Raw genomic sequence first — 24,958 nt, 5'->3', positions numbered from 1 at the left:
ACATTCCTTGGGTCCCATCATTCATATTGAAGGTCGGGTGAAACAAAAAGTCTGGGAAAACATAAGAAAGCTAGGGATGCTCAGGATAGGGATGTTTGCTGGTCTCATTGGAAAAGACTAATCCTAATTACTTGTTTTACAGTATGCATCATTTTCTATACCTCTCGCAAGCCTTATGTGTTTACTCAACTATTTTTCTGCTTACAAAATATTGCAAATCTGATAAAGCTTTCATCAGACTGACAAATTGTCATATTCATGCTTTGATAAGGAGGAAACATGTTTCTTGCGTTTCAGGGGACAAGGAAATATTTTAAAGCCGAAAAACCCAGTGGCAAGAAGTCATTGCCTATAAACAAATTCCTAGAAAGAAATAATTAAAATAAACAGGGAAATAGTCACTATGTCTATTTGGAAGTCTATTTGTTTTAGATAGAATATTAACCTTCCGTCCTGGTAGTCCTTCACCTGGTGGGCCTCTTTCACCCTGCAGGCCCTCAGGACCACGTGGCCCCTGAATTTGGAGAAAAAAAAGATCTTGTGAATAGATGGTTCAGTATCATATATGCACTATTCCCTCTGTATAGACAGCCTTCATCAATGTTGTGGAATGTTTCCATGTGCTCAATGTTTTCCTGACACTAAAAAAGCCCCCACTGTTGAGTTTTATTTTTACTTAATTTTGATTTCTTTGCTGAAAAGTATAGAATCAGCTTAACTTCAAGTATATTGTTTATTTTCATTGATTTTTTGAAAATTGCTTTTTTAGACCACCCGACCAAAGTTTTTTCCATAGTAACTCATTAGTTAAAACTAAATAAATACTATAACAATCACATGCCAGCATTAAAAATCTCCAAATTAATCCCAATCAATATGGTACAGAATCATAATAAAGCACTAGCAAAGTTCTGAAGTATAAAACTTGCTCTTTTGATATTTCAGAATTTTAAGACTGCATTTTTGATCAGTTATCTGGCATCATAATTTGTTAGACAAGGTTTCTGAAACATGTTTTCCAGATGCCAAATGTACCTAGCAGACCAAGCAGGTTGTTCACTCTCATTGAAGAAAAAAGGGAAACAGTGGAATTGCTATTTACATGTCAAAGTTGACTATAAAGTATACTGTAAGAGTGCCAGACGGAACACATGATCCACCATTATAGTACTATATGTATTACTATTAATACATTTTAATCATTAAAAAACACATAAAAAGTTCTTTAAGAAAAATGGAAAGAAATACGACAAAAAACCATAATTATGATAGTTGTGCATCATTATAACAATAAACAGTTATAATTCTATATATACATGGGTAATGAAAATATTATTCAAATATACATGTAGACAGTATTTCTAATAATTTATACCACTATCTTTTTTAAAATCCACTGTATTCTGTATAAACAATTTCCATATTTCATTATACTTGTCTATACAATCTCTATGTCTATAAGCAATCTGTTCATAAAAGATAGGTGCAGTCAGGTCTTCAACCCATTGAATAAATAGAGCCGTGAATTTATTTTTCCAGGGCTGCAATATATGGTATATCAGCCTTTTAGCCATAGTAAAGGCACAGAAAATCAATTTATGTTGTTTGGTTGTCAGATTCCATGTACATTCTCTGAAAATGTTTTAGCTTCTATCTCATAATCATATTTATAGTTTGCTAATCCCACCCCAGACTTGGTAAGTGTAGAAAAGCAACATTGTAGAAACATGTTTTAAAGAAGTATAATCATTATTACATATACAACGAACTGTTCTTTTGATAGTCCCTTTCTATACAAACATAATATAAAACAATAACAATAGCACTAGACGTATATACTGTTTCATAGTGCTTTACAGCCCTCTGTAAGTGGTTTACAATGTTAGCATACTTCCCCCAACAATCTGGGTCCTCAATAAATTATAAATATTATTTTTGTTATATAAATCACAATTTGAGATCCACTGACAATTGATATGGAAGTTAAGATATTCTCTTGTTGTGTAGGCCAGGGATCCCAACCCCCGTGCTGCAGATCAATACTGGTCCGTGGCCCATTGGGAACTGGGCCGCAGAGGATTAGACTGTGCAAGCAACGGGTGAGCATATGAAGCTTTATTTGTGCATGCACAGGATTACACTGTGTATGTGAAACCATCCCCTCTCTCCTACTACCATTTCACTGCCAGTCTGTGGAGCCAAAACAGTTGTGGACCACTGGTCTAGATAATATAGGAATCTTTCATTTTTTATTGCATTCATGTCTTAACATCTGCATATCCAATTTATTTATTGATAACAAATATATATAAAAAGTAGTAGTAGGTTAAATGATTTAACAAGTTGCTTTAATATTTTAGGTGTTTCAGAACCTGAGAATGCTGCTGGATATTATATTAATTAATTAATTATTCATCACAAATAGTTTAAGCTGCCTCTCAGAGTTCATTGCTTTCTCAAAACTTACTTTAAAGATTACAAAACATAAAAATGTAATTACAATTCTAGAAAAAGTATTTACAAATTTACTTACTGTTAAGCCTGGCTCACCAATTCCAGTTGGTCCTGGAAGCCCAATTCTTCCTTCTTGACCTCTATCACCCTTGTAAAATATTTTTTTAAATGAAAATTCTAAAATTGTTATTGCTCCAAATAGATTTTCCAAGACAATTTCTCTACTAGTGTTTTATGGCATCATCTAATTATTAAGGCCCATGACAATCACTGATCTAATACATCAGTCATGGTTGTATGATTCCAGACAATGTGGAGACTAGGGACCAGAATGGAAAGAATAGAGTCACACTTTTAATTTCATCAAATAAAACTATATCATAACTAAAAAAATTACTATAATTAAAATGAAATATATTGTAAGCCATAAGCTATGTACTATATTGGAATATGTGCAACTGAATTAAATATAACTTCCTTCGGAATAAAACATGCATATATCAACTTGATGTATTCATCATCAAAATAGGTTTATCATATTTTAATTGTTATGACTTAATTGATCACAACCATTTTTAGCACTTAAGCTAAACTTTGATCCATCCAGCATAACATTTCACTTTTATGACCTGCATCAATATGTAAACATCCCCCAAATCTTTATTATCAAATGTTAGAGTGTTCCATCAAATGTTAGAGTGATGAATACAGTAAAAATAGCACAAATTATCACTCTATGTTGTGCATTTTCCATCAATGAATCCCAAATCCTATCAACTGCAGCAGTGGTGGGATTCAAAATTTTTTACTACCAGTTCTGCAGGCGTGGCTTATTTGGTGGGTGTGGCTTGGTGGTCATGTGACTGGGCATGGCTTGTGGTCATGTGACTGGGCGTGCTTGCTTGGTGGTCATGTGACTGGGTGGGAGTGTCTTGGTGGTCATGTGACTGGGTAAGCATAGCTTGGTGGGCATGTGACTAGGTGTGGCATTTGCGGCTCCTTTAAACTTCTCCATGGCTGGATTTCCCCACCCCCATCAGCCACAAGGGGTACTTCTAACGTCCATGAGGAATCCAGCCTTGGAGTAGTTTTGCAGGTTAACAGACCGCTCCTCCACCCACAGTCATGTGTTTTCAAGTGGCTGCTTGAAAATGCATGGCTAGGGTGAAGGAGCAGTCCTCCTTTAAACTGCTCTAAGCCTCAGTTCCTTGTGGGCATTGGCTAGCTGCAAATGCATGTCTGTTAACCTGCAAAACTGCTCCAAGGCTGGATTCCTCCCAAAGCACCTCTGCAGATGGCGGCAGCGGCAGCAGCATCCACCCTCCCTCCCAAAGACCTCCGGTGGCCACTTGCTTTCTTGCGGGCAGGAGTGGGAGAGCAGGGCAGTTGGGTAGATGTCCCAGCCAGGGCTGCATATGCAGTGCACGATTTTCAGCAACCCCAGCTGGGACATCCACCTGCACTTGCTGTGCCACAGCCGCCACGTGGTAGGGAAAGCTGGGAAAGCGCCACGTGGGATGGAGCCATGTTGATTTAGCCAGCCAGCCAAGCCCGGGGACTGGAGGAAAGGCCTGGAAAAATCCAGGGATGGTAGGGAACACCTGGGGATGGGAGGGAAAACCCAGAAAAGTGCAGGGATGGGAGGGAAGGCCCAGAAAACTCTAGGGACAGTGGGGGAGGGGCTAGGCTTACCTGTGAGCAGGAAGACCAGGGCTGCTCAGTTGGGGCGCAGGCACCATGTGGGAAGGCTAAAATGGCAAACCACAAGGACCCAGGAGGGGAGGAGTGACTGCGTGGCACAAGTGGCAGGTGGGTGGGTGGGGTGAGTGAGCATTGTGTGGGTGGGCAAGCGAGCGGAGACTGGGCAACTGGGTTGGAGGCATGGCCAGTTAGATGTTGCTACTGGTTTGGCGACCCATGCCAAATTTTTGCTACCAGTTCGCCCGATCCAGTACGAACCAGCTTGATATCACCACTGAACTGCAGACACAGAAGCTTTAGCATAGTGGCTTATCATAGGAAGTAATGGAAGTAATGTAAACAAATTGGACTTCACTACACTATAAGGTCTTGTTGAAATTCTGAGGATGCAAAACTTCTGAGAGTTTCTGTTAACTTAAATCTCCCACCTCAAAAATATATTAATTCTTTATTTGGGTCATCATGGCTGCCATATAACAAGATGGTTTGCTGTTTACATCCTCCCATCAGTCTTCTATCCTTAGGAACCATGAGAGAGCTATCACAAACATTACATTTTTAATGGCATGAAAGGTTTTAGTACATTGGATAAGGAACAATTTGCTATTTTAGCTGTCAGACAACAATAGAGGTGCTTGCAAGATTGCTCTGTCATATTGACATAATTTGATTGGCTTTGCACCTTAGATACATTAACTTATGAGAAAGACATCATTGATTGATTTTTTAACCATTTTGCTCTGCCAACAAAATGGAACTCTGGCTACTGGCTTTTTGATTGCATGTGAAGAGACACGTCCCTAAATCATTGTTCAGGTCGAAGAGGTGTTCATTCTCTGCATTTTATTTTGAAGAAATTATGAGTACAACCTCTTTTGGAAGGCCAGGGAAAAATGTAGCTTGTTAGAACCACAGTAATGGTTCAAGAAGAGATTGGACTGCCATTTGTCAGAAATGGTGTAGGGTCTCCAGCTTGGGCGAGGGATTGGACTAGATGACCTACAAGGTCCCTTCTAACTCTAATTATCTGTTATCTATTATAACACTAAATGGTAAGATTAGAACTTTATGGATTATTTTCTTTCTTTTTTAAATGTGTCAGGCCTATTTTCACTGTTATACTTAATGTTCCTGTGTTTATATGATTTAAAAAATAAAAACGTAAAATACTGAAAGGCTAAAAAGGGCTTCATTTACCCATCCATACAAGACAATATTATACTGTATAAACTGATGTTCTCTGATTGCAGTCTATAGAGCTATGTATGACTCGATGTGTATTACCTTAGGTCCTGGATATCCAATTCCAGGGATTCCTGCAGGACCATAAGGACCTGCTGGTCCTGGCTCTCCCTTAAAATGAATAAAAATTTACTAATTAACTCTTTGTATATAGGAAAGTATGACAATATGGTATGAAAATATGGTATGAAATTAAATTTTGGCATTTAGTATATCCAGATTCCCAATAGTGCTAACTTGATCCTTTATTAATTTTACTGATTAAAACTTCATGCAATGTAGAACACTCATTCAGTCATTTTTTCAATTTGTATAATAGCCCAATTTAAACCAGTACAGCAAACAATCAATTGTTTAAAAGTTGAAACACAACACAAAAAATAAATTTAATACAGAAAGTAGCTAAGAGATATTATGATCCATCAGTGTCAACAAAAGGGGCCCCACAAGCTCGAACAGAATATAAAAATTTATTTCACAAATAATGGTTTACTCTGAAAAGCATTCTATTAATTCTTCAGATTCTACTTTTAATAAGATAATTTCTGCATTTATTTTGAATGTTTGTCCTCCTGAAGCAAAATATATATATAAGGTGACACATCCTAAAAATTGCTTTCCAAGTGGTCCTAGATGAAATTTTCAGTTGAATGATTATTCTGGGGAGATATATAAAAATTAGTAAAGAAAAAAAAGCAACCCTAAAAATCTAAGGAAAATACTAGCATTGAAAAACAAAAAAAAAAGAAAAAAAAACTTATATACACAGATGAAATATAAAGATAGAGCTATACAATATTCTGTTTCTTCTTAATTTAATGCAAGAAAGCCAGTGTAGAAATGATGTAAAAGCCAATCTGCACTCTATATCCAGATTTTATTTGTATTACCATCATTACTTATTTCATTTCTCCATATAATAGACCTATTGACTTCTAATCCTCTCCCCACTATAAACAGCAAATGGAGGCATTATCTGCTAGTTTTGAAAGGTTGAAATGTGCAGAAATTTCAAAGTTGTACTATATTTGGTAACAATCTTTGCAAGAGTTGCAGCTTAACTTTTACAGCTCAAGAACAGTAATGCTGATAACTTTGGGACTACATATCATATAATATGTATGTACAGGTGAAACTCGAAAAATTAGAATATCATGCAAAAGTTCATTTATTTCAGTAATGCAACTTAAAAGGTGAACCTAATATATGAGATAGACTCATTACATGCAAAGCAAGATAGTTCAATGTTGATGTGTCATAATTGAGATGATTATGGCTTACAGCTCAGGAAAACCCCAAATCCACAATCTCAGAAAATTAGAATAGTACATGCAATCAATAAAACAAGGATTGTACATAGAACAATATCGGAACTCTGAAAAGTATAAGCATGCATATGTATTGATTCTCTATGGGGTTCAGGTCAGGTGAGTTTGCTGGCCAATCAAGCACAGTAATCCCACGGTTATTGAACCAGGTTTCAGTGCTTTTGGCAGTGTGGGCAGGTGCCAAGTCCTGCTGGAAAATGAACTCAGCATTCCCATAAAGCTCGTCTGTGGAAGGAAGCATGAAGTGCTCCAAAATCTCCTGGTAGACGGTTGCGTTGACCCTGGACTTAATGAAGCACAGTGGACCAACACCAGCAGATGATATGGCTCCCCAAATCAACACAGACTGTGGAAACTTCACACTGGACTTCAAGTATCTTGCAGTGTGTGCCTCTCCATTCTTCCTCCAGACTCTGGGTCCTTGGTTTCCAAATGAGATACAAAAGTTGCTCTCTCAGAAAAGAGGACTTTGGACCACTGAGCAACAGACCAGTTCTGTTTTTATTTAGCCCAGGTAAGACATTTCTGACGTTTGTTGTTCAGGAGCGGCTTGACAAGAGGAATACAACATTTGAAGCCCATGTCCAGGATCTGTCTGTATGTGGTGGCTCTTGATGCACTGACTCCAGCCTCAGTCCACTCCTTGTGAAAGTCCCCAACACTTTTGAATGGCCTTTTCCTGACAATCCTCTCCAGGCTGCGGTCATCCCTGCTGCTTGTGCACCTTTTTCTTCCACACTTTTCCATTCCACATAACTTTCTATTAATGTGCTTTGATACAGCACTTTGGGAACATCCAACTTTGTTTGCAATTACATTTTGAGGCTTTCCCTCCTTATGGAGGGTGTCAGTGATGGTTTTCTGCACAACTGTCAGGTCAGCAGTCTTTCCCATGATTGTGATTCCTACTAAACCAGACTGAGAGACCATTTAAAGGCTCAGGAACCTTTTGCAGGTGTTATGGCTTAATTAGCTGATTAGAGTGGGACACTTTGAGCCTAGAATATTAAACCTTTTCACAATATTCTAATTTTCTGAGATTGTGGATTTGGGGTTTTCATGAGCTGTAAGCCATAATCATCTCAATTATGACACATCACGGCTTGAACTATCTTGCTTTGTATGTAATGGGTCTATCTCATATATTAGGTTCACCTTTTAAGTTGCATTACTGAAATAAATGAACTTTTGCACGATATTCTAATTTTTTGAGTTTCACCTGTATATATGAAATAATGCATATAGCAAGCACTGTAGCATGCAAAACCTAATATAATGATACAATGCAATGCATGTTAAGATGCAATTATCTTTTTCAATTATAAATATCTATGGTTCTCATATGTTAAGCATTGTTAAGCATGGGATTGATTTTTTATCCCTGTTAGGGTGATTTGTGAATCCAGTTTGGTGACAAAATTGTCTCTGATCAATCTATTAAATAATCTTTTATTTTGCCATATTGCTTTCAGTACGATTCCTTATCCTTTTATTAGTGTTGTGTTGATAGCTCAGTATCTATATTTAGGGACATCAATTAATTAAAACTCTGGTCTTAATATCCCAAAGCTTTCTCATTGCTCCAGCTTCTAGTTCTTGTTCATTAATTGTTCTTGTATTTCACTGAATACTAACAGGTGGTCTGACATATTACCATCTTTCCATTCCAGGAAATACTTCCTTTCTGAAGGATTGTTTTTAAGCATGAATTTCCAGTTATATGTTTATTTTCCATGGAGCAATTAATTAGGACAAAGAGCTTTTGTTAAAACTTTTACTTTAAGGAGTAGAAACAAAAACAACAGAGATTGTACCAGTAAGCAAATCAGCAACTATGAATGAATGAGAATTTTTGAAAACAAGTTGTTCATCTTTCAAGTGACATAACGAAATTTATAACTTTAATTTCTCCTTAAAGTAAATGAATCAAAAGAGAAAAAATGTTTCCATACGTTTATCTGAAAGTAAGTGAAAATATATGTTTATGCACACATGCACATGTGCACACATCTTCAAATCATTATTAATTCCTGGAAGTAGTTTGCTACTGTTTGCCTCCTAAGGCCGAGAGTGGGACTGGTCCAAGATCACATTTCATGTTTAAGGCAGAACTAGAATTCACAATCTCCTGGTTTCTAACCTGATGCCTGAACCAGTATACCAAATTGGTTCTTTTGCAACTATATTTAATGAGATTTGCATTTCTCAGGTCTCAGTGCAATGGTATATACTGAGAGCAAATGCAAACCTTATTATTTGACAATCTCATTATTTTTCATGACAGGTATCCTAACATTCTGTCAGCACACAGAACTTTTCCAGAAACTATGTAATGGAATCAATTAAATTTCAGTATAGCATTGTATCCTTTAAATACTTCCTTTCAAGATATAATATACTTGAATATTTTCCATCAGTTTTTTATCTATATATGAATATTTTATTAAAATAATGTAATGTTATTATAAATCTGCTCCCCATGGGTGCTTGACTACAGAAAAGTTAATGTTTTGATGTTAATTATCAACCAAAAAAACAACAATATTTTTCCCATCAGCATGAAATGAAGAAAAGCCAAGAATAACATGCTAATGTGTGTCTATTTTTTTCTAATTATCTTGGCGAAGTTTCTATGCTGATAGGATTCCTACAAAGAAGCCTATAATTTTAAAGGCAACCAAAATATCAAGTATTGTTTTAATATGGTAATTAAGTCCATTTTTTAAAGATGTAATGTTGAGTAGATACATTTTTATAATCAGTTTCATATGTTCAATTAATATATAGATTAAAATACATATATATTGGGTTATATGAAAACAAATCATTCAATTTTTCTGTGACTGGATAAGGCATGGTTTCTTTCAGCAATGATAGGGTCACTAGACAAAATCATTTATCATTTATAATGCTATGTTATAAATCATAGGTTTCTCTGGAAAAGGTTATAAGGCTGGGAAAGACAGAATGAAAGAAAACACGAGGTGGATGGATTCAGTTATGGTGGCAATAAGGTCCACCATTCAAAGACTTGAAAAAACAGGTAACACCTCAACACATCAACATAGAGAACATGTCTCCATGTTGTTGTGTCCCTTACCTGTTCTTTCAGATCTTCTCCATGTGGTTAGTGGGAGTTGAAAATGACTTGTTAGCACATAGCCAATCAATTATTAAACAATAAAATTGAATGAAATCAAAAGTTTACAAACTATAATGATGGGATTAATAAATTATTATTTAAATTACGAAACCTCATAATGTGACTCATCATGAAACCCTGCTGATTTATTTATGTATGCATGTATTTGAGTTTTAAGCATCCTGTTTCAAGTTCATGTCAACTTATTCTATTTTACTGGATGTATTTGGGGACAGTTCCAACCACTCCAGAAATGTTGTGAGCATCAAATACTTTTGGGATAGTCAAAATTCTGTTCCCATACTTCTAGTACTGTCTAAACACCTGTTGAAACTTGAAATATGTAACTCAAAAGGTAGTTTTGAGTTCAAAACATTTGACTATGTACAAATGTTTATATGCAAGTCTATTGATCCCCATACCCTCAAACAGTGACTAATATCTTCTAATTGCTGCTATGCAAGGTTCAGTGGCCATCTGCACACAGTCTGGTAATATAGCAATGCTCAGATAACAGGGATAGAGAAACACTTTAGCAACATAGCCTTTTTAAAATTTGAAACTGGCATTTGATTAATCTAAATAATAGAATCAGAATTTCTAAGCATTGGAATTATAAAGTAAAGCAGACAATCTATGTGTAGATTCTTTAAGCAATCAATTCATAGAATATTAAAAATAGGCCATTTGAATGAATGTATTCTTAAAATCTCTCAGTTAACACAGAATTTGATTTCCCCCCCCTGCAAAGCGGTTATCCTTTCAAGAAACTATATAAAAAAAATTACACAGAGTATTTAATGAAAAAGTATCTTAAAAGTATACAAGTCTTTAAAAATGTATTAAATTATTATTAAAATCAATAATATAAATACAAAAGCTTCAACAATAATATAAATGTCAAAGTTTGAGAAATAGAACACACTGCAACTATGTTAATAATGCTGAAGCATGTAAATTATGCAAGATAGTACAGAAAAACACATCTGAATTGGTCATAATGTTTTGCTCCATGAGCTACCAATTATCCTGACTGTAACTTCTGAATATCAGAAGCTATCAATTTATCTTGTGACTGATTAGCTTTTCAACAATCTACATATATAATAAAATGGTTATTTCTATCTAGCACTGGAATGTATCAACAGAAGATCTGATCACAGGCAGTTCCAAGTGTGTGCCATATTTGTTCTTCAGTTGAAAAACCATCTATATCTTCTTCTGTGACTCTCCAATAATTAATTATCCTCTTGGAGAAAATCCTTCCATAGCAACTGACTTATTCCATTCACTGGCATTATCTTGAGAACAGACTTATTATTTATATACTTGGAAAGAGTACTTACTCATCATATAAATAACTACTAGACTTAGAATTCATTCATAAGTTTCTGGAAAATTAAAAAGAATAGTTCAACGATCTTTCTATAAAGATAACAAAATTTGGAGAGACTGCTAAATATCTGTCAGCCATAGTACTCACATGAAAATGGCACTGACCTTTTCTAGTTGAATGAATACTTATTAACTATAAACAATGATTCACTTTACTTTGTAATTTCTTCCCGAGCAAGGAATTAATTTATCAGAAATTTAAAGGATACTAAAATGCAACTAGTTAAGAATGATGGCTTTTGTAGCTTAGTATATTTGCAAATCTAGAAAGTAATCAATGGAGTTCTTTAAAGCCTTGCAAAAATTTTACTAAGAATGAGGATCAATTAGGCATCATTTGATTTGTCCATTAGAACCAAATGTATTTGCCATGCTATAAGGCTCATTTGCTACCTACTGAACAGGGTAATTAATAGTAATAGCAATAGCACTTAGACTCACAGTGTTTTATAGCCCTCTCTAAGTGGTTTACAGAGTCAGCATTATTAACTCCAACAATCTGGGTCTTCATTTTACCAACCTTGGAAGAATGGAAAGCTTGAGCTGGTCAGAATCAGATTCCTGGAAGTGGGCAGACTTTGCCTGCAATACTTCATTCTAGTCACTGCGCCACTATAGCTCTTAAAGATTTTATAAAGTCTCCCTACTATTCAAGCAATGTACCTTAAGTTTAACATTACCACTCTTCTAAATCAAATGTTTCAGGATAAAATTATTCTGTTCAAAGATGGCAATCTCTCCAAATCTTAATAATATTGTGCTACAGGACAGAAGTGGACTCAGATGATTTATTTATTAGTTTTCTTGGCTATTCATTAGATTCTTGGGTGTCTTCTCAAGTACTAGAAGGTAAATGCATGAATAGTCTTTCTATCCTGCTTCTTCCTCGTCCAATTATTTTATCCATAGAAAGCAGATGAAAAACCTTTGTTCAAATAGTTCTAATCTTTCTAAGTATAGACACATTATACCACTTAAATACATTTTTCAAGGCCTTCATTGCTAGTGAATTGCACTTATTTTCTACTGTGAATTTTTTACTCTTGATGGTCAGTCCTAAAAGGTACAAGTTATCCACCACATCAGTGCTTTCATTATCCATTCTTACCTAGTTGCTGAACTTACTGTCATTGGTTTAGTGGTTTTATATATTTAATTTTAATCATCCAATTTTTTTACATGGCTCCTTTACTATAACTTATTATTCACATTTGCAGCACAGTATAATTAACTTTTCTTCCAACAGTTTTAAACCCACTCTCATCTTCTTCCAGTTCAGGCTCTTTCAATATATGTTAAGGTATATAGGTTGAATAAATATGGAAACAATATACAACTTTTTTTTACCCCTTTGGCAATTTAGAACTAATCTGTTTTGTTGTGTTCTGTCTGGACTGTGGTTTCATGACCTACGCATTAGACTTTGTATGAGGACAATGAGATATTCTGGGATTCTAATTTTCCTAAGGATATTCCACAGCTTAACAGAGCTTCCACAATCAAAGGAAATTCTATAACCAACAAAGCTCATACTGACTTCTTTTTGGTAATTACTTTTTCAATTATCCAGTATGCAATATTATCCTGTTCCTTAAGTTTTTTTAAAACCACCTTGACTAGTAAGCATTTTTCTTCTATATAGGACTCTAATCTGTGAAGAATGATCTCGAGTGTTGTTGGGTAGCATGTGAAATTAAAGATATTGTGCAATACAAGCAGAACTTGACCATAATGGTGTCTGTTCATCGTGGTTATAAATAGTGACAATCATAAATTGACCAACCCAATTTTATGACTTTTGTTACAGTGGTTGGTAATGGAACCAATGGTTCATCATAGATGCAGTTTTACTAAAAACCAGAATAAAATATTGGTTTTTAGCAAACCTGTCATAAAATGATAACGTGCCATTGCATGCTTAAAAAGCATGCTTATGCTTAAAGAGCATATGTAAATATGGCCATAGTTTCTAAGAGCCCATAATTTGGTCATGTGACCACAGGTGGGCAACTGACAAAACTTCAAATCCAGATTGTGAGTACCCCCAGTTAGGTCAACCATAACTTCAAGGTAGCTAAGCGAGTCAAGGACTACTTGTCCTATCAAGTCTTCTTTCTTTGATATTGATACATAAACTGATCTCTTCCAATTTATGGGCAACTCTCCAACTTTGCTGGAATGGTTTAGTTAGAACTGTACTCATTCTTCTGTTACTTGTTAGTTTCCAATGTAATAACAACCAGAGTGTTTTCTTTTTTAGTGCTAGAGGTATTTTGGATGCTGCTGTCTTAGTATAAATATATAAATATTTCAGTGTATTCTTTCCATCTTTCTTTGATTTTCAGTTAGTACCTGCCTGTTAGAATCTTTAACATATCATTTTAGGTTTAAACCTCTTTATATGTTTGGGGGTCTTTGGAAACCTTTCCTTCTTTTTCATCTTTTTGTATATTTCTATTTTCAATACCTTTACAAATATAATACAAATACATAATTCATAAGGCTTACAAATTTTGTGAGATCTATTACCCTTTTATTCTTTTTCTTCATTGCTTGGTAATTTCCACCATTGGTTCATGAATCCATATGAATCAATGAAACAAATTATGGCATATTATGTTTTCTGAATATCTTATGGTATGTTTTTTGTTTATTCTTTCGTTTATTCTCTAATCCATCAACAAGGTCTTTCTATCTTTTCTTGTAATGCAGAGCAAAATAAAAATGTGTTTTGATCTCAATTTCCTGAGGTAGTTTCCCCAATGTATTCTTAAGAAGAAAGCTAAAATGTGGATCTCTTCATGACAACTGTCCCAATTTGGATGGGCATCTATATAACAATTTAGGGGAAAACTAAGGCCTGTCATGAAAAAAAAGGCCTTTGTTACACCTAGCACAGTTGCAAGTACCTCCAGCTAAATCCAACCCATTATATTCAAATGCTCTAAATTCATGAATGCAAGGCATTTATCCTCATTAAAAATTGCTTATTTATTTGTTTGCTAAAATAATAGAGGTGATCTATAAAAAAGATGACTAGCCAAGGATGAACATAGTCAATGCAAGGAAAAAACAGAAGAGAAACCAAGATTCCAAAATTTTTATCATCATAAATGTATTCTATATTTAAAAAAAAAAACCATTTCTCTGTGTCCTCAAATGTTCTGGTTGCCTCAGAAATAAAGCCAAGATATTTCATGTCAGGAACACCCACATATGCTGCAATAGAAGCTGCATTCATTACGAGCACAGTGATTTAACAATCAAATGCAAAACAGGAGTAGTAGCATCATACTTATAAACATCTTGTTATTCAGTACTTGAATGGATGTGTAAAGTATCAAGGGTAATATTTATATAAATGTGTACTAGAAAGAAAAGTTTGGCAAAAAGAAAAAGAGCTACAGCCATAATTTTCTTTCCCCAAATTAATTTGATATAACCACCATCCATAACATTTAAACTATGAAAACTATTTCTCTAGGAATGTTTTCCCCTCTACAGGCAACATGCCTAACTCTTTTACATCTCATTTTTTTTAAACTGAGATATTGGGAAAGTGTTGCAAGAGTACAAATATTGGTCCCTATTATTTCTGACTCTCCCATATGATTAGGCAGAGTGGATGTGCTCTTGGCCCTGTCCCCTTATGGAATCAAGGAAGCATGTTCTTTCTGTCATAGCACATGCCCTCTGGAACAGCATCTTCATAGAGATATGTACAGATTCCACCCTTCAAATAGTCTGGAAATCTCTTTAAGATCTGGCTTTGTTCCCCTACCTGGGATCTGGGTGTATTTAGAAACCCTGGATATTATTTATGTGCATTTGTATGGGCAATTATGTTCTATCTCCCATCTAGCTATTGCTTTCTGCAAAAATATAAAAAATATAAGATGCAAACACTCTCAAATTTTTTTAAAAAAAAAACCTCCCCCCGTTTTTTCTATTTCTTAAAGCTTTACATGTAGTATATGAAGCAACTTTATGCTTAAAACAGTAAAAAGTGTATAAAATCAGACCAATTACAGAACAATAAGTAATACTTCTGATAAGGAAAAAAAATTATGAACCTGACTAGGATATGATGAATTGACTAATATGTACTTGTAAAATGATGTATCATATGTTTCTTACCTTGTTTCCTTGAATGCCTTTGGAGCCAGGATCACCTGGTGGGCCACCAATACCCTTTCGTGGAAAAAAAGTGAAGGGTGATTAAATTTTATACCATTTCTGAATCATGTTCTGCTGTATTTTTTTTAGTTATCCTAGATGGAATTAAGTATATAGTAACAGCAGCAAAGGCATCCTGCAAACAAACAAACATGAAGTCTTGAAGTACAAAAAAGTGCAAAATTTTGAAATCGTGTTATTGCAAAATAGATTTTTCTTATTGTTCTGTTTCTGCTGTCTGAATTATATTTATTTATTTATATAATTTATATTAACTGTCCTGTTACATAAGTGACTTTTGGCAGTGTACAAGGATTAATCACAAACATATATAGTATGAGCGTAACATACTATATAACCCCATATTAAGCCTTTTGAAACAACTGCTTAAATTCTATTATTTTTGAGATAGTTAAAGTCATATGAACAAATATATGATATAGAGGAAACATTTGTTAGAAAAATAGTACTCAAAGTGCACTATTGCACATTATGAAATAATGATGCATTTTCAGCATCTGTTTTTCATTTCATATTTGCTTCATGGCTGTGGCACTGGTCACAAGCAAGCAGAAGAAGTGGGCCTTCCGGATATGGAAAAAATAAGTCATCCCCCCTGCAAAAAATAAGCCCTAGCACTTATTTTGAGGCCCAAAAGAAAATAAGACCCGGTCTTATTTTCGGAGAAACACAGATACTAAAATTATTAAAATTTAAAGACCTGGCTATAAAAATACATCTAATTTCTTGTTTAACTATAGAGTTAATAAAGATATAAGACAGTGTTTTTAAAACATGACAATTTTATCCTGTGTGAATTTTAACTCCCAGAATTGTCCAACAGGATGCATGAAATTCATCTCTTAAGACTGGCAAATTTGAGAAATACAGTTGAAAACCAATTTACTAAAAAATAAATGCCATAGTTGGGAAGCAAAGCTAATAAACAGGCCACTGAAAAAACAAGGAAATGGTCATAAGGGACTTTTCCTCCAAACAGTAATGTTGGAAAAAATCAGGGGTGGGATGCTACTGGTTCTGCCCGGCTCTAGAACTGGTAGCTCTAAAGAGCAGCAGACACTGAACTGGTTCATGCAAAGTGCACATGTGCGCGCAAAACATAGTCACCGAACCAGTAGTAACACTGGTTGAATCCCACCCCTGGAAAAAATCGTTCAATCTGGAAAGCAATTACTAACTTGCTGCATTGCAGTGATAAGAAATACAAGCAACATACGCAGGCCTACATATAATTATTCTTTATGAAAAAACTCTTACAAATGTGTTGCCTTAACAGCTAGAGTTCCTTCAAAACAATATGAGCAGCAATCAATCACTCACATATAGAAATTCGTAACATACAACACCCACCCTATTATACAACCAATGAGTCATTTCACTGTTTTTCTGAAATTATTAGAGTAGTGCTTTCAAACTTGGCAACTTTAAGATGTGAGGGTGTCAACATGCTTGTCCTGGGGAATTCTGGGAGTTGAAGTTCACATACCTTAAAATTGCCAAGCTTGAAAAACACTGAACAAGACCAAGAAACTGGATCCATTGGTTACACCATTACTTGGTCATAACATCAATATTCAGCAACAACATTTCAGAACTACAATTGCACAATGTTCAGGTAATAATATAAAATATGATTGGGAATTTTATTAGAAAATATCAGGCTCTTATATTCAAATCCCACAAAACATTACCCCAAAACATCATCCTGTTTGGTATTTCCAAGCAACAAAGGCATGAGCTTAGAGGCCATGGTCAAGAATGACAATCTACAAAAAATGCCTTAAAGTCATAGGTTTCACCAGTCTTGTTCTATCTGGTATGGCTGATTGAACTGGAGAGTTTTGAAGTGCAAAACATCCAAAAAATAAAATCCAAATCAATTAGAGATGTTCAGTAGCAATACAATTCTCTACCCATGGGAATCTATCTTAAACAGAGAAGAGAAATGCTAGATATTTTTTGTACTAAAGGCTAAAGAATTGGCAGGGAGAGAAGCTAGCAATTCCACTGAGAAGACAAAAATGTTCTCACAGTATTACTTCAAACTAAGGACTGTAGAACAGAATACTGAATATGAATAAATGACAAGCCAGAGATTGATAGCTATTAAAAATAAAAACGGAGACAAAAATCTGTGCATATTTAAGAAGGCAGCATTACAATGCTCTCCGTTATTTGAGTTTCTAGAACAAAAAAAGTCCTATGCTATGACATTGGAATGCACCCAGTGTTCAAATATCTGGAACATCAGCCAGATACCTCCATGAAACTCAAGCCAAACATGAATTTTTAAAAGTTTCATTTTTATAACAATTTTAAAATTATATAAAGCTCAGGGATGTCAAACCCACGGCCCGCAAACCAGATGTGCCATGCGCTGGCCTCATCCACCCTTATTTTAGAAAGGGGGGAAGGTCACGATATATCATGTGACAACGTGACAACGTGACATGGCAAGTTTCATACCCCTGCTCTAGGGCATAAAGGCAAGTTATTGCCATGTTCCAAATAATTTCAAAATGTCTTTTGTAAAAGTATTAGGATTGCTTCACATTTTTACCTGTTAAGTATCTTTCCATATAGTGGATCAGGCTAAGTGAGTTGGGCAAACAGTATTGTGCAAATTTATAAATTGTGTGTCTGCTATACAAGGGAGGAGGAGTTGCTATCTCTGAAATATATTTAGCAGTATTTAACTAGAGGGAACAATTGATGTAAATATCTTGTTTTGTTTTGATACACTTTTTTGTGTAGTTTTGTCACATTTTGTTTTGTTTTTGTATTTTTCCCTCTTTTTTGCAGTTTGAATTTTAATGTTTAATTTAAAAAAGGATTATAAAAAAGGATTGCTTCACGTTCACTCTCCAAAAGGTTTGCTGCATTTAATATTTAAACTGACATAAGAAACCAGAATCTTTCATTTTTGGGCAGTTTGAGCTGTGTATTACAGTACCTTAAGGGCACCACTTACAAGTTTATAGTATTTCTGTGCCAAATGATGTAATAGTTAATATAATATGTAATGATGTGATTTGTGATATGTAATTTAATATGAAATGCCGAAAGAATGCATGGTAACCATGATAACCTTTGCACACCATTGGTTGGTGCACTAGTTGTGCCCATTCCTGGATCAGCAAGCTCTGCTCTTTGTCACTCATGCTCACATGCTCTCCTGTCTGATTATTGCAATGCATGGGGTTGTCCTTGAAGAACATTTAGAAACTTCATTTGGTGGAGTAAATGTATTGGTTACCTGGCATTTGTAGCACTTTGTGACCTACATTGGTTGCCAGAGTGTTTCTGGGTGCAATTCTAGTTGCTGATTGTTATCTTTAAAGCCCTTCATGACTGGGATCAAGTTATCTGGTGAAGGATCATCTTCCAGTTGTTTCTACCTTTTTAATCCAAGGTGGCAGAATGGCAAGTTACACTTCCTGTCAGCCAATGATATTAGTTGGCAAGGATTACAAGGCATGCCTTTTCTGCCACTGCACCTGCCTCTAGAACATTCTGTTGGCCTTTTGTAAGATTTTGAAGATCTGGTCGATTCTGGGTTTGGAATCCTGTGTGTGTAAAGGAATCCATATCCAGGCTATGGCTATGAATTGTAATATTGTTCTTGGTTGCTATGTATATTTAAGTTTTAGTATTATGATTGTTACTAGATTTTTAATTAATTTTATGATTGTTTGCCACCCTAAGTCACTTGTTTGAGATACATAGCCATACAAATTGAATAAATGAACAAACAAACAAATATTAGGACTGGTTTTATTGTAAACTCTCTATTCCTAACTGACATTGTATTGGAGCCATAATGTTCTTAGAATACCTTCATCTGTCTCTTTTCTTATATAACGGGTAAATGTTGGAATTGAGCCAGTTTTAGGAAGAATAGATATCAGCAGAATTTAATTTACAATATAAAAATGTCAGTGACAGGTTCATGAAACTATCAATGATGTATCATGAAATTATTAACAAAATCAGTTCATTTTTTTAAAAAAAGATGAGTCCAATTAATGTAGGATAATATAAGAAAATATATACTTAAAAAAGCAAATGCAGTTTTATATAATAAAGGCAGAATAGAATTGTTAAAAGCCAATAAATGATAATATTTTAAAATGTAAGCAACTGGAATGATCGACACATTATATATATGTTGAATCTATCTCCTCATCTGCTTTTTTTCTTAATTAAAAATGTGAGATATCTGGTGGTTTATAGAAGATATAAGGAGGGAAGGATGACTTCTTCAGTTCCCAGATCTTATATGATAGTGGTCCCCAATCTTTCTGACATGAAGGACTGGTTTTATGAAAGATAATTTTTCCATGGAGTGCATTGGTTTTTTTTTTGGATGCAACCTCCACATATATGCAGAAGAAGGTTTGCTCGCTCACCCACTTGAACAGCCTGATTCCTTATAGGTCATGAATCAGTACCTGTCCAAGCCCAGGAGTTGTATGTTATATGAGATGAAATTGTCATGAAATAACTGATGAAACAACAGCATTCCCAATAGTTTAGTGAGAACATTTTTTATTAACCCACAGTTAATAAAAAGAAGAGATAAATCTTACTTCTAATATAATTTCTCAAGCCCAAATTACCCCTGAACCATTGCTAACTTAAAGAAAACAGAATATAGGTATGATGAGTAATTTAGTCCTGAGAATTAGGACAAACTATTATTTTTAATATAAATGATAATGAAATGGTTGGTAAAACTGAAGAAACTTACCTGAGGGCCTCTAGGTCCTTTGGGGCCAGAAGGGCCATCTAGACCCTGTTCAAATAAAATAATATAAATATAAGTGTTAATAGTGAATTCTGGCTCAAATGATGATTTTTAAATCATTCTCTCTGCTACAGTTCATTATCTGTCCATTAGAGGAGAATTTTCCAATCTTGCCTTTTTGTCAGGGTTGTTCTTTTTTATTTATCAGTTTTCAGTTATCACCTGTGAAGTCTTGTAATATGAATATTGAAAATTTCTACACTGTTTCTGATATACTATACCACTTACTGTACTGATATTTAGCAATAAGGAGCATACTATATTCAAAGTATGAATTAATTACCGGTAATTGGCATGAATACAATGCTCAAACAATAACTTCCAAGGAAGAAAAGCAGATAAATTTGTTTCATCCTTCTGTTTTTAACTGAATCTACCAATAGCTGTCGGTGAACATCTCTAGATGCTGAAAATGGTTCTACTTTTGGCATGATCTCCAGCTGCTACCCTTGCCTACTAAATGAGTCGCATTTTCAGTCAAAAAGTCATGATGGCAGTACAATCATGCAAATGATGCCATGTTCTGTTTAACATGCATCTTCCATGCAACATCAGTAAAAAATAAGTAGGCCATCAATCATAGGACCATATAGTCTAGCCTAACTTTTTTGACCTACCACCCCTGGATCCCCTGTAACCAACAACATAACATCCATATCCTTTGGGTTCCTGAGAAAGTAATGTGCCGTACAAAATTTAATGGCAAGAATTCAAATAAAAAGTGAACTAAGTCAGGAAGGGAAAAGAGAGAAGAGAGTGTGAAATTCATTAGGATGGTTTGCTTGGTTCCTAGAAATGAGTACAGAATTTTTTATCTGACAAGCATAAGCGACTCCTTTAATTTAACCACACACAACTTGTTCTCTGAAAATCTGTACACATAGTCCATGTCATATTCTGTATTCAGCCATGCAGTCATCTGTTAAGCTATTATTAAAGCTGGGATTCCAAGTGTTCTTTGGGGAAGCCCAGAATTAGGGACAAAGGGAAACATCAGTAATGAATTATTTAAATACAAAAAAGGTCATATAACAGTACAGCTATTATATTGTAATAATGGTTTGTCCAGACTGTAAATGGGTCCTTGAAGATTGGAACTGTTCCCTTAATATTTTTCTCTATGTTCCTGCTACATGTCTGGTTATTTCTCCCTGGCATAATATCTCTCTTTCTCTTGTGCAGAAAAAAAAAGTCCTTTTGGCAAACCCTTTTCATCTTTTTCTTGCAAGTGGGAATCTTGTGGGTGATGAGAAATCTGGATGACTCAGAAATTTCTTTGAATGCCTAATCCATTTTGGCTTTTTAATCCTTTACAGATGTTCCATGCCATTTTATTATTTGTCCTGAACAAAAATTTGAATGCCTAGACAAAGCTGTTTCCTTATATATCTACAATCTGAACATATGGTTTTCCTTTTTCTACCAGCTGCTCTGTAATTTGGATTTTCTCTTTAAGGGGACACATATGCATATTTCATTTTATCCTCTACTATGGCTTGAGATGCTCTCAGTGTCAATGGATAATAATATGATAAAATTTTTATGGATCATATGGGTTCCTGTTTTCTAAATTAAACATTTTTAACACAAACCTTTTGTTCACAGATTTAAAAACTATGGTTAGTAGGAGAGACTATTTTCTGAGGAACTGCATTTTTTAAAAACTAGGCACACAATTATTGTTCTGGGAGTACATATTAATTAATGCTCTGTAATACTCTGGAATCCTTGGTACTTTCTGAATTTGGTTGCAGACATTTCAATACCATACAAAGGTATTCAGAGCACCAAACTCAGAGCACACCAAGGACTCTACAGTTCAAACCTGAGCCACATATACTCTTTTCTATTGATGATATTGTATTTTGTATATTTATAATATTATCAGCTACCATATATCAAAGCTTTAAAAATAAAGTGTCACTTATGTCAAACTCTTCTTTTCTAGCAATCAGGTAAAAACAGACAATGTTTTGTTGTTTTGTTTTCTAAGTTTTTAAGCTTCCTGTTCTAGTTTATAGCTGTGAAATTCCTTGGAGGGCTCTCATTAAAGCCTGCTTAGCTATTTCAAGGCCAGATTGCCATCTGCTATAACACAGCAGTGCATATCATCTGGGGGAAACAGAGGAGGAATTTAAAAAATGTCATTAAGACTGGAGAAGCATAAAACCCTCAATAAATAAATAAAAATAAAACAAGTAGGGGCTCTATCCTTTTCTTTTTAGAGGACACATGCCATGACACAGTGCTGTAATTGTCAGAGAGTAGAAGGAAACATAAACTGCCCCCGAGTTCCATTTATCTATCTATCTATCTATCTATCTATCTATCTATCTATCTATCTATCTATCTATCTATCTATCTATCTATCTATCTATCTATCTATCTATCTACAGAGGACAAAGGTAGAGTGAACCTCCATTGCATTTTAACTTCCCAGAGGCTGGTGGGAGCCAAGATAGACAGAAGATAGGCTTAAGATACAGAAGGATCTTGACAGATTTGAACATTGGACGCTGCCTAACAAAATGAAATTCAATGGTGAAAAAAGTAAGGTTCTATATTTAGGCAAGAAAAATCGAATGCACAGGTACAGTGTATGTGGTACTTTTCTCAATAGTAGTAACTGTGAGAGGGATCTCGGAGTCCTAGTGGACAATCATTTAAATATGAGCCAGCAGTGTGCAGCAGCTGCCAAAAAAGTCAACACAGTCCTCAGCTGCATAAACAAAGGGATAGACTCAAGATCAGTGAAGTGTTAATACCACTTTATAATGCCTTGGTAAGGCCAAGTATGGAATACTGCATTCAGTTTGGTCACTACAATGTAAAAAAGATGTTGAGACTCTAGAAAGAGTGCAGAGAAGAGCAACAAAAATGATTAGGGGACTGGAGGTTAAAACATAAAACAAAGAACAGTTGCAGGAACTGGGTATGTCTAGCTTAATGAAATGAAGGACTAGGGGAGACATGATAGCAGTGTTCCAATATCTCAGGGGCTGCCACAAAGAAGAGGGAGTCAAGTTATTTTCCAAAGCACCTGAGGGCAGGACAAGGAGCAATGGGTGGAAACTAATCAAGGAAAGAAGCAACTTAGAACTAAGGCGAAATGTCGGGACAGTTAGAACAATTAACCAGTGGAACAACTTGCCTCCAGAAGTTGTGAATGCTCCAACACTGGAAGTTTTTAAAAAGATGTTGGATAACCATTTGTCTGAAGTGGTGTACGGTTTCCTCCCTAAGCAGGGGGTTGGACTAGAAGATCTCCAAGGTCTCTTCCAACTCTATTATTCTATTCTATTCTATTCTATTCTATTCTATTCTATTCTATTCTATTCTATTCTATTCTATTCCATTCCATTCCATTCCATTCCATTCAGCCAGCCAGCCAGCCAGCCACAGCCATGGTCATCACAACTTTTTATTTTAAAACGGTTTTTTTTATAATGAAAAGATGTGTTTTCCTTGGTTAAATAGGTTGGGTTTGCACATTTTAAATCAATATATAAATGTACAAATTGAATCAAGTGAGATTTAGACTGTACCTTTTATGCTCTTTAATTAATATAGCCCATTTTCATAATAAAAAATTATTTTATGAGAAAATTCCCATAATCTGTGTATGTTAGATAAAGTGTGACAAGCAACTATCCTTTTTCCAGTGATTCTATATTTAATAATATTGAATTCCATAATCTTCAGTCTTGAAGAAGATATGTCACTGTTTCTGGAAATACTGTATCTTATTCATCTTGAATGCTATAAGAGTCAACTTGAAATTATTTTAGTCAACTTTCTGGTTTATTATGCTATTTTATAGAACCAATTATGCATTCTACAAATCAATATAATGTACTGATATGAAATTTCACATCAACCAGGATTCTTTAAGAACTGTTGATATTGCCTTTATCATTACAAAAAGAATCCCACTTTTATATCTTCATGTAGTAAAAATTTTAAACAGAAAAAATAATCAAATAATAATTTTAACGTACTCTGTCTCCTTTTAATCCTGGTGTTCCACATTCTCCTCTGTCACCCTGAAAATAATATTGTCTTATATTATAATATAAAATAAAATATTGTGTTATACATTTATGGATCTGAAATATAATAATGCCAAACTGTCATTAAACTAATAATGATATTATTAGTATATAATATATATATTATCTTGAGTTTCCTGTATTAATGAAATTGAATTATTTATATCTGTCTTACATAATACACACACATACACACTTCAGTTCAAAGTCTGAATCTATATCTTGATCCAGAAAGTCAAATGACTATGCTATTCATTTTGATTATAAAAATATACGAACACTCATATTTAATTTTAAATACTGCATTTCTGAATATATAATTACAGTATGTACAAATTGTGAGAATAAGATTTTTTTAGCCAGTTTACCTTTTCTCCCTTATATCCAGGATTTCCCTGTTACAAAATAATATTAAAAATTACTTTATCAAGGATATTTTATTAGAAATATCAATAATATAATAAGAAGGTTGGGCATTTTGGAGAAAAAAATGGCCAAGCCTTAAAAGAAGAAAGTAAGATTTATACATTTTACACATACAGCCTTTATATGCAAAGATCCCTAATCATTTCAACTTGCATTCTTATGCAAGAAATTAAAAGAACAGACATTCTTCATTGCCTGACAATAAATGAATGCTTCA

The 24,958-nt window shown here is 34.6% G+C and overlaps 2 protein-coding genes across 3 annotated transcripts in view; one reads left to right on the top strand and one right to left on the bottom strand.

Moving 5' to 3' along the window:
* Nucleotides 1-24,958, top strand: part of MIOS (meiosis regulator for oocyte development) — a 126,618-nt gene that overhangs the window by 45,142 nt on the left and 56,518 nt on the right. The window lies entirely within an intron of this gene.
* Nucleotides 1-24,958, bottom strand: part of COL28A1 (collagen type XXVIII alpha 1 chain) — an 89,074-nt gene that overhangs the window by 43,300 nt on the left and 20,816 nt on the right. For both annotated transcript variants that reach the window (XM_087945357.1, XM_026677794.2), the window contains exons 8-14: nt 24,684-24,710; nt 24,265-24,309; nt 20,210-20,254; nt 15,400-15,453; nt 5,440-5,508; nt 2,534-2,602; nt 446-514 (exon numbers count right to left, since the gene is read on the bottom strand). In XM_087945357.1, the coding sequence (XP_087801483.1) occupies nt 446-514; nt 2,534-2,602; nt 5,440-5,508; nt 15,400-15,453; nt 20,210-20,254; nt 24,265-24,309; nt 24,684-24,710 (378 nt within the window). The remainder of the gene's footprint in view (nt 1-445; nt 515-2,533; nt 2,603-5,439; nt 5,509-15,399; nt 15,454-20,209; nt 20,255-24,264; nt 24,310-24,683; nt 24,711-24,958) is intronic.

This window comes from Notechis scutatus, chromosome Z (assembly GCF_049901735.1).
Source record: "Notechis scutatus isolate UNSWTSFEM ecotype Mainland chromosome Z, rNotScu1.2, whole genome shotgun sequence".
Classification (NCBI taxonomy): domain Eukaryota; kingdom Metazoa; phylum Chordata; class Lepidosauria; order Squamata; family Elapidae; genus Notechis; species Notechis scutatus.
This window is presented reverse-complemented; position numbering and strand designations above follow the sequence as displayed.